The sequence below is a fragment of the Triticum aestivum genome, chromosome 2A, assembly GCF_018294505.1.
Source record: "Triticum aestivum cultivar Chinese Spring chromosome 2A, IWGSC CS RefSeq v2.1, whole genome shotgun sequence".
Lineage (NCBI taxonomy): Eukaryota > Viridiplantae > Streptophyta > Magnoliopsida > Poales > Poaceae > Triticum > Triticum aestivum.
In genome coordinates this window covers 722,250,134-722,260,465 of record NC_057797.1, presented here as the reverse complement: position 1 = coordinate 722,260,465, position 10,332 = coordinate 722,250,134, and the positions used below count along the sequence as shown (strand labels likewise).

The window sequence follows — 10,332 nt, the reverse complement described above, 5'->3', positions numbered from 1 at the left end:
AAAAGCTAAATTTTAGAAAAATGAATAAGAATATCCTTAATATACATACAAACCTTTGGGATGACATTACATATTTTTTCATATCCGATACCTTAAAAAATGACAGTGTACATATGTATCCTTTTGTTTAGAAAGGAATTATATAAGGAAACCAGCAGTATATTAATTTTTTGGAAAGCAATTATCGACCATTGATGGTTGTAGTGCATGCAAACAAAATTTGGAAGGTCATTATGTCAAATATGACTTACTATATTGGGACCCCACATAATTTACCCCTCTCTCTATATATATATCCGTATGTGGTCCATAGTGGAATCTTTACAAGACTTATATTTAGGAACGGAGGGGGAGTATTATACATGTATAATAACAAATATATATCACTCTCCTCGCTCCAAAATAATTGTTGTGGTTTTAGTTTTAAACTACTCAGCTTTTTATGAGCTGAGTATGACTTTGACAGTAGCACATGCACTCACTGTTTGGCCTAAAAAAATAAAAAACACGCTCACTCTTGAGTCTTGAGTAGCGCGCACGCGTGCGCACGTCTCTCTCCAGCTCGTCTTCATCCCCAACAGGCCCGGCGTTCCCCCGCCGCAAGCGTGGCTCTCTCGCAACGCCCCCGAGCAGATCCCCTTTCTCTTTCTCGCACCCAACTCAGCCACACCCACCCCACCCCACCCAGCTCAAATCCGACGCCACCAACGACCGCGCCCGCCACCAAGCTTCCGCCTTTTCCTCCACTGACCCCGGCCTCCTCATCTTCCCTCTCACGGAGCCAGTCCAGCCCCTCTCCCTCTCCCTCTCTCTCTCTCTCTCCTCTCTCTGCGCGCGCGCGTGTGCCCCGCTGTTTACGCGCCGGTAGATCCCCGACGCGACGCGTCCCGCGGAGGGGGAGGAGCTAGACCGGCCGAGATGAACTCGACGGCGTACTCGCGGCCGTCCAAGCTGCCGGGCGGCGCCGGCGACAGGCGGCCGCCCACGCGCCTCCGGGGCTTCGCCTCCAAGATCGAGCCCAAGAAGCTCGGCGCCGGCCTCCTCGCCGGCTGCTGCCTCGCGCTCCTCACCTACGTCTCCCTCGCCAAGCTCTTCGCCATCTACTCACCCGTCTTCGGTGCGTGCTCCACTCACTCTGTATTACATTCCATTGATCCCCAAGCTTGGCTTTGCTCCCTGATCTAACAATTGCTGCTATTGAATTGAATCCGCGTCCAGCTAGCACGGCCAACACGTCCGGCCTGCTGCAGAACACCCCGCCGGCGTCGTCGTCGTCGTCGTCCGTCCCGGAGACGACGGATGCCATCCCGGCCGAGGACACCACATTCATCGGCCGCGAGAACGGCAACGCCGTGGATCCCGTCGATTTCCCGGAGGAGGGCCCGGCGTCGGCCGGCTCTCAGGAGCCCGGCGTGCCGGAGGTGCTCTCGAGAAAGGAGGACGAAGCCGAGAAGGCGGCGGAGGCGGCGGCGACCTCCGTGCCAAATCCATGTAAGGAATCTATTGCCCCTTTCCTCACCTCCTTTCTCCTCGCACCTTAATTGGAAAGCAGAACAGAACTGGCATCACTCCCAGGTCAGCAGGCAGCTTCTTGCACACATCAATGCTCTGTACTCTGCGATCTGGGCAAACATCTGTCGCCCACTTGATGTCGACGCAGTTAATAATTTGCTTGAGATTAGTTGGAAATGTCCGAGATCTGCCCGCGCTCTAAATTCAGTTCTAAAAATGCGACTCTGTTTCTTGGTGAATGAATGGATTCAGCTGCGGAGGGCGGCGGGGAGGGTGCGGCATTAGCAAAGATGAGCTGCGACGAGAACGGGGAGGACGAGGGGTTCCCCTACGCGCGGCCGTCGGTGTGCGAGCTGTCCGGCGACATCCGGATCAGCCCCAAGCAGAAGACCATGTACCTGGTGAACCCGTCGGGCGGCGGCGGGTTCGACGAGAACGGCGAGAAGCGGCTCCGGCCGTACGCCCGGAAGGACGACTTCCTCCTCCCCGCCGTGGTGGAGGTGACCGTCAAGTCCGTCCCGTCCGCCGCGGCCGCGCCCCAGTGCACGAAGACGCACCGCGTCCCCGCGGTGGTGTTCTCCGTGGCCGGCTACACGGACAACTTCTTCCACGACAACACGGACGCGCTGATCCCGCTGTTCCTGACGGCGTCGCACCTCAAGGGCGAGGTGCAGCTGCTCATCACCAACTACAAGCCGTGGTGGGTGCAGAAGTACACGCCGGTGCTGCGCAGGCTCTCCAACTACGACCCCATCAACTTCGACGCGGACGCCGGCGTGCACTGCTTCGCGGCGGGGTACCTCGGCCTGTACCGCGACCGGGACCTCATCATCTCCCCCCACCCGACCCGCAACCCGCGGAACTACACCATGGTGGACTACAACCGGTTCATCCGCTCCGCGTACGCGCTCCGGCGCGACCGGCCGTCGGCGCTCGGGGAGGCGCCCGGGATGCGGCCGCAGATGCTGATCATCTCCCGCGGGGGCACGCGGAAGCTGCTGAACCTGGAGGAGGTGGCGGCGGCGGCGACGGAGCTGGGGTTCAACGTGACGGTGGCGGAGGCGGGCGCGGACGTGGCGGCGTTCGCGGCGCTGGTGAACGCCGCGGACGTGCTGCTGGCGGTGCACGGCGCCGGGCTGACGAACCAGATCTTCCTGCCGACGCAGGCGGTGGTGGTGCAGATCGTGCCGTGGGGCAACATGGACTGGATGGCGACCAACTTCTACGGGCAGCCGGCGCGGGAGATGCAGCTCCGGTACGTGGAGTACTACGTGGACGAGGAGGAGACGAGCCTCAAGGACAAGTACCCGAGGGAGCACCTGGTGTTCAGCGACCCCAAGGCGCTGCACAAGCAGGGGTGGCAGGCGCTCGCCGAGACCATCATGAAGCAGGACGTGAAGGTGAACCTCACCAGGTTCCGGCCCTTCCTCCTCCAGGCCATCGACAAGCTGCAGGAGTAGCGCCGGCGGCGGCTCCATTGTCATCCCCAGCCCAGGTTGGCGATGGTAGGTGTACCACTCACGTCACAATCACATACACATACACACACAGGCAAACACGACGACAAGAACATTGTAAAACTAGTGCTGGAAAGGGTGATGATCAGATTGGTTTGTTGGTTGGTTTTGTAATACTCATTTTGGTTGGATATATAGTGCGCTTGCACGCAAGAGGAATGCTCATCATTTGTTCTTCAGTTTACCTGCAGTTCGAAATAGGCCACTTTACTAATGAATCTAGTCATCCACCCAGAGGGAAATCATTTCAAAGCGCACAAGAATATGATTCTGTTTTTGTTTGCTATAAACCTGGAAATGGACGTCGCCTTCCCTCTTTGCTGCCTGCGGGTGGGAAAAAAATTCTATGAGACCAGGTCTCACGGATTAGCAGGTGAGATCCATCCTGATGGATGATACGCGGTTTGGCTCCGACAGTCAGACCACCCACCTCCTTGTGCCATCTCTGGGGGAGAGCCCACTTCGTGTCTTCGTGGGTCGAATCGCTTTCGCTTCGACAACTTCGGGGGCTTCCACTTCCGGCCATCCACAGGCTGCAAGAGTTGCAAAATGAGTAGCAACAGCGCCAGGTCATATGAACAAAACAGGAACAGCCCGGGGTGGTTGGTTTTGTAATACTGCCCATTTTGGATGCTACTCTGTTCTTTGCTCTTCATTTCACTTGCCATTCTGTTGAGCAGTTCATTGTTATTTTTCTTCCACTGGCCCACACCGCGACCGTCTTCGTTCTAAAAAAAACACCGCGACCGTCGATTGAGCTACCCCATGTTCTTTGGTGATCTGGAGAAAACAACATGCACCAAAGTTTTTTTTCTTCTTAGCAGCAGGCACCGGAGTGGAGTGAATGAATAAATTGCTACTTTTTTTGAGGATCAATGCCGCCACTATGTTACTTAAATGTAGCAGGGAATTTCGTCAGAAATAATCTCCAGAATAACTTCAGGAGGAAAAGAAAACCAAACTTTGCTAAGTTCTTAACTCAAGCCTATTTAGCCAGCGGTGGAGCTTGAGCATAATCCAAGAGGGGGCCATTAGCTCAAGGGGAGCAAGTTAATGGGAAGGAGGGGCTAATTTCTAGTTTAAACACTGGTTAGGCCTAAAATAGAGCATTTATTCTTCAATGGTTGGAAAAATTAAGAGGGGGCAGTAAAGGAGAGGCGGTGATGGCTTGGATCCACCCTGATCTTTTGCCCTGGTGGCCGGATTCATCCCTCTCTGTTCACCAGCAGGGGGGTACATGAGAGAGAAGAAGAGAGATCTTCATGTAGTCAGCAACTCCAGGCGGGGGCGACTCGGGCGAAACCTTGCGCGCCGCCGCCCCCCTCCACTTAGCCCCCGCCCCCCTCGCCGCCGTCGGGCGTCACCGCCGGGCAAAGCCCGTGCGGCGGCGGGCCTCTCCTTGCTCTGTCGTGCGCGCTGGACAGCCCTGGACGGCTCGGCGTGCTTCGCGGGGCCGTGCGCCGGGGCGGATCTGGCCTCCTGGCCTCTTCTGCTGCGTGGTGGCGCTGGGCGCTGGGGCGGCGGCCCCAGACTGCGGCAGCGTCGTCCTCCCCTCCTCCTCGCGGTGGAGTCGTGGCGGCGTGCCGGTTGACGGCGGATGCGGGCTTCGTGCCCGGATCCGGCAGGGCGCAGGCCGTCAGCGGGATGCGGCGGCGCTAGCCGTCCTGGGCCGCGCGGGCGGCAGGGCGGACGCGCGTGGTGGTGGGCCGGCGGCTCGTGGCGGCCATGGGTGGATCTGGAGCTGCAGCTTCCGGCCTCCCTGGCTTGGCGGAGCTGTTTGGCAGAGCCGGCCCTCTGGGAAGGTGTTGTGGTGTGCCCCGGCCGGCGTGGTGCCAGTTTGGGCTGCTGGGCACCCCGGGTTGTGGCCTCTGCATGGTGTGGGTGGTCCTGCCGAGGGCTGTTCGCAGCGCTACTTCCTCCCAGACCCGGCTTGTGGAGCGTGGTGGGCTGCAATGGTTTCTGCAGCCGGTGGTGGTTGGCGGCGGCGTGCTGCTTTGCGTGCTTGGTCACGTGGCTTGGGCGAGGGCGGTCGGCATGTTGCCGGAGACGGTTTGCTGGGCAGGCTGTGGTGAGGATGGACTTGGTGAGCTCCGGGCGAAAGCCTAGCTCGACCTTGGTCGTTGCCGGCGTCGACGGCGTCCTAGGACGTCGTTTCCTTCTTGGAGGCGTCGTCGTGGAGCCCCTTCACCACCATTGTCGCCTCGGTCTCGGGCTCTCTGGGTGAAAACCCAAGTTTCGACCTTGGTCGGAGTGGGCGTCGACGACGTACTTGTCGCTTCCCTCTTGGGGGCGACGCCTTGGAGGTCTGGTCCTTCGTCAGGTTGCGGTGGCTCGGGTGGCTTTGCGGGTTCATCGTCGGCCAGGCGTGTGCGCGGCCTCGGGGCCGGTGAGGAAGTCGGAGCGGCGGCTTCGGAGAACAAGGTTGTGGAGCGTCGGATCTGGTCGCATGGGCGGCAGCGTCGTCGGCCAGGCGTGTGCGCGGCCTCGGGACCGGCGGGGAAGTCGGAGCGGCGGCTCCGGAGAGCACCTCTGTGCCGTGGAGTGTCGGTTCTGGTCGCGTGGACGGCAGAGTCGTCGACTCGTGTGGAGTGCGGCCTCGGGGCCGACGTGTGTGAGTTTAAGTGGTTTGTAAGCCGGAGTGGCGGCTCCGGGTCGTTTGGTGGGGTGGCAACTCTGGTCGTGTGGGCGACGGGGAAGTCGGCTCGTTAGGTACGCAGCCCCGGGGCTGGTGTGTGTCGTTGTATCGGTTTTCGGCTAGTTTTCCTTATAAACTGGTCAATTCTCTTCTTCTTAATGCAAAGGCAGAGCTCCTGCTGTTTCCTCGAAAAAAAAATTAAGGGGGGGGGGGGGGATTGCCCCTGTTGGTCTACACCAAGCTCCACCACTGTATTTAGCTAACCTATCCGCCGCAAAATTTGCACTCCTACTAATCCACATCACTTTAACTTCAGAAAAGCTTCCAAGCAAGCCCTTGATCTCTTCAATACACGGCTCCTACACCCGGTGAGAGCTGGGCAGTTGCACGGGCTTCCATGGTGCAAGTACAAAAAGATCTAGTAGAGGAAATTGTGTTAAGTAAAAGTTTGTTTGGGTCGGCGGCCCCTTCACCCAGAATTGCGAATTCAAGCACTTCTCGCCCACCATGTGGGGTCCCGACCTCCTCCACCATGTGGAATCCTGCTCTCCCTCGGAAACCGCCTTTTCTTCACCTTCAATTGCTCCGCCCCTGACTCAGGCTGGACCAAGGTAGCCCACACCTCCGACCACAAGTACTACGTCCCCGTCCTTGGCCGTGGGGTGTATGCACAAGAAAGCAATGCTGTTTACATGGCTCACAAAAATGTCATCTACGCATACAAGCTCAAGCCCAGGCATGAAGAGACAGGTCTGAAGCTGGATCCCCCCCCTGTGGAGATTAGCTTTCCTTACTTATGTTTTAAGAAACACAGCGCATAGCTTCCTCACCCATCTCGGCCGCGGGGTCATGTGCTGTGTCTGGATCTGTGTGGGGCTCTCATGCTGGCGTGACCACCTACACGCCGTTATCACCACCTTCCACCTTGGTCCTGAGCCCTCCCATCTCAAGCTCCTGCACTCTACCAGTCTACCTCCCGCACTGGCCCATGAAACGCCTCGATGAATTTGAATTCTGCTTTCTCCAGTAAGTCCACTGAATCCATGCATGCATTTTGACCTTTAACCATGCATTCATTTTGGTCACCTCGCTTACAAATTAATCTTCTGTCCACTAATATAATCTATCACTTAGAGAGTATAAGGATGACAAGGCGCTGCCGCCTCAAGCCCACGAAGAAGAGGGTGTACCGCTTCATGATCATTGCAGGTCTTGATCCACAAGCTTGAGCTTGGCTTAGATATTTCATTCCAATTAATTAAGTGTCTTGTGCATGACACATATTTTGCTTCTTGCATGCAGGCATCATTTCCCAGGAGGTCCTCCTCCTCCCTATGTGAAGCCTCATATGGACAACGAAATCTTGTTTATTACCTGCCAAGCTGGTTCAAAATCATTTATCTATAAAACCACTCTCACGGATCTGAGTCCAAAGATAAAAACAACCCCTCCTCTCAAACCACATTACATTGTACATGGAGATCGGTATGGAGATGATGATGGTGAGAGGCACTTTTTTCGCAGTGGCTCGAAACTATATGTTGTCTCATCATTCCAAAAAGATGGCATACATGAGCTTAATCTAGACACCAGATTTCAGAATTTCGATCACCTTGCACGGTGGCCGGTTTCTGCTTCCTATGTTGATCCTTTTGTTATGGTTATCCAAGTTGGCTCAGCAACTCTTGCTCTTACTGAAACTCTCCAAGTTTACCGGAGGACCCACCTTGTTCATCCTATTGGGTCCACCTCATGGGTGCGCTGCCGCACAGATCAGTCTCAGGTTCTTGACAGGAAGGTCAAGTTGTCGGGATATGTGGCAGTGGGTGATGATTCTTTTATAGTCTGTGATACTGTCACATGTTCCTGTCTTAAGTTTGACCTTCGTGCCAAGCAGTGGCATGTTGTCATGCCTTGGGCTCCATGGGGGAAATACCTGCAAATGGATATGCATAGAAACGGCCTTCTAAATGGCAGATGTGTATTTATTGACGGTTTTATCTACACATGCACTCGAAATGGGCTTGCTGCTTATGAACTACTCCGTGAAGATCATTGTGTGTACCTCGGCATCTCAATCTTTTTGCCATTCTCATGGGAGACTCAAAATGATTGGGAGGTTGAAAGAATGTGTTTGGATTATGCTGGCAAAGACGTCAACTCGGGCGCCATCTTGTTTTGGGTGGTTCAAGGTGAATCTCTCTCTCTCTCTCTCTCTCTCTCTCTCTCTCTCTCTCTCTCTCTCTCTCTCTCTCTATTTCTCTCAATTATGCACAGTGATTGGTTCATGAAAGGTGCCATCACCTCTAATGTTCTTGTATATATAGGTTTGCAGATTAGATATAGACCCCCCAAGAATCAGCTATATATCACCGCTGTCAAGTTCGAGATTAAGAAAACGCACGACAAGAGCATGGAACCGGTGCGAATTAACCGTGTGGTCTGTGCCAAGCGTAGCATTCATCAAGAGGAAGCAATTGAGTAAGAGAGAATAATCACTACCAAATGCTTTGCGTTCTCATTCTGATGCCTATTATACCACATTATGTTTGCAGTGGCTTGTTGTCTCATCTTCCTTCATCTCTTCTTTGGACACTCACACTAGGGTCATGGGCAGAGACTGACTACTGGATGACGGAGAGCAAGCGTTTATTAGTACGTGGGAGGAGAGGACAATTGCATCCAACTTTATATTTTGTTGACAATTCAAAACTTGGCCTTTATTTTTGTACTCTCCCATTACCAATGACAAGTAAATTTGTATGAACCTTGCTTGGAACTATGAAGTTAAACTAGGGGTGGGGATTGGGTTTATATGGTTAACTTGTTTTTTTTACTTTTCTTTTATAGGACAATGACAAAGTGTGTCTCATACATTGTACCATAATTTGAAACATTTGTTTTTAGAATAGTTACTCAAAAAATGTATGAAACTTTTATTTTCATAATATTTTTATTACCTTTGAAGAACATCTCAAATTTTACTTTGTACTAGTAAGATGTCCGTGCTACGCTACAAAATCACAAAAAGAGGTGTGAGTGCACTGCTAGGGGACAAGAAAAAAATGTAGCGAGACACCAGTCAAAATGATGTCATACATTTGATCGGTACACACTGAGAACAATCAAACACACGGGCTTTCGTTTATCAAGCATAGTGTATCCTTCTTTTAGCTATTTGCTCAACACATTAGCACCAACAATACTAGCTCTTGAGCCCTCATGTCATCTATCTTCTCACCTAAAAAGATATCGGACAATCAGTATGTATAATGGTCCGTAGTATATTTAGGCAAAGGAAAAATTAACGAGCCTGTAGAGGATCTGTAGTATTTTGGCGAAGGACTTTTCTTTTGGCAAAAGTGTTAAACTGCAATATTTGTTTCGCAAGTGGCCAGGACCACATATTCTTTAAACTGAAATACAGCTACTCAGGACCCATATGCACTAAACATCCTAAATTATAATTGTTGGCTCGCAACACTGAAATAGTATTCAACATAAACAAACTGGTATCATTTTTTAGGGGAAACTAAAACTGCCGAGAAACCATATACTGCAGCAAAATCTGATTTGCCGCATTGTCTCCAGCTCACTTTGAGGGATCATTCTCATCTCCGACCATGATGTGGTGCGTTTGGTTGACTATCTGACACAATGAGCTTGGGGTAGAATTCCCCCCGCCACGTATCTAAACTAATTAAGATAAATGAAGATATACTTCAGAAGCATATACTGTCATGAAAGAAAAGATACACACAGTTTACCCTGTGATTCCAAGCATATACTAACCGCAAAAAAAAAAGATTCCAAGCATATACTAACTTCAGTATCAGAATTTAGTTGCAGAAATTAAAAACTGATATATGAACTCACATGATCAAGGAGATGGAAGGCACAAGTTGAAGTCATGAAAAATCTATCTAAAGCAACATTGCACTCATTATCACATATTTGACCACACATCAAAAGGCTATTACTAATTCTACATATCTTTCATCAATTAGCACATCCAAATAGATCTCACGCAACTGCACAAGTATGTTTTTTTTTGTAAAAGGGGTTATTTCAGATTGCGTACAATACACAATAATATATAGTGGACTGGAAAGTTAAATTACTTGATACAAAGAAGAGAAAAAGCTTATCTCTCTTCCTTTAATGTGTGACCCGAGAACTTCTCTACTTGCAAATAATATTTAGCCATGCTCGACCATCCTCCTCTAGACCTTGCACCAAATCATCTCAAGTACAAAAATCTGACAAATGTCGCAATGAAAAAGGGTATGAATATTGAATAGCAAATCCAATACCAACCTGAGGGGATGGATACAGTGAATTTCACGAAGAATGAACTACAAGTTTCTGCAAAGAATTAAGTAGAATGTCCAAATCTGCATGTGACAATGTACTTTGCAGATCCACAAACAATTCGTTCCTAAACATTTCACAAATCACATGTTTAGGAGACCACAATTTCAATCATGAGCAGATCTGATACGCAACTATACTCCAAAATATCGACCAATTTTTTTGATCTGGTAGGAGAAACACATGACTTATTAGGGGACGAGCGTGGTTGGGGACAGTCATAGTGGCTCGAGGTAGTTGACATCGGCGCGGCCTGAACGAGCAGGTTGCCCCCGGAAAAACTCCTCTGCATCTGCA

The 10,332-nt window shown here is 51.7% G+C and overlaps 1 protein-coding gene and 1 pseudogene across 1 annotated transcript; both read left to right on the top strand.

Annotated features, from left to right (window-relative positions):
* The first annotated feature begins 640 nt into the window (after positions 1 to 640).
* LOC123190560 (beta-1,2-xylosyltransferease XAX1) lies at positions 641 to 3,208 on the top strand. The gene is made up of 3 exons (XM_044603232.1): positions 641 to 1,117; positions 1,219 to 1,491; positions 1,765 to 3,208. The coding sequence occupies exons 1-3, from the start codon at positions 919 to 921 to the stop codon at positions 2,970 to 2,972; spliced, it is 1,680 nt and encodes a 559-aa protein (XP_044459167.1). The 5' UTR covers positions 641 to 918; the 3' UTR covers positions 2,973 to 3,208.
* A 1,546-nt stretch (positions 3,209 to 4,754) lies between these two features.
* Positions 4,755 to 8,396, top strand: LOC123191924 (uncharacterized; annotated as a pseudogene).
* The last annotated feature ends 1,936 nt before the right edge of the window (positions 8,397 to 10,332 follow it).

Coding starts and splice junctions, on each gene's coding strand:
- LOC123190560 (XM_044603232.1), top strand. CDS start 919: ATGAACTCGACGGCGTACTCGCGGCCGTCCAAGCTGCCGGGCGGCGCC. Junction 1,118..1,218: donor CATCTACTCACCCGTCTTCG/GTGCGTGCTCCA, acceptor ATCCGCGTCCAG/CTAGCACGGCCAACACGTCC. Junction 1,492..1,764: donor GACCTCCGTGCCAAATCCAT/GTAAGGAATCTA, acceptor GAATGGATTCAG/CTGCGGAGGGCGGCGGGGAG.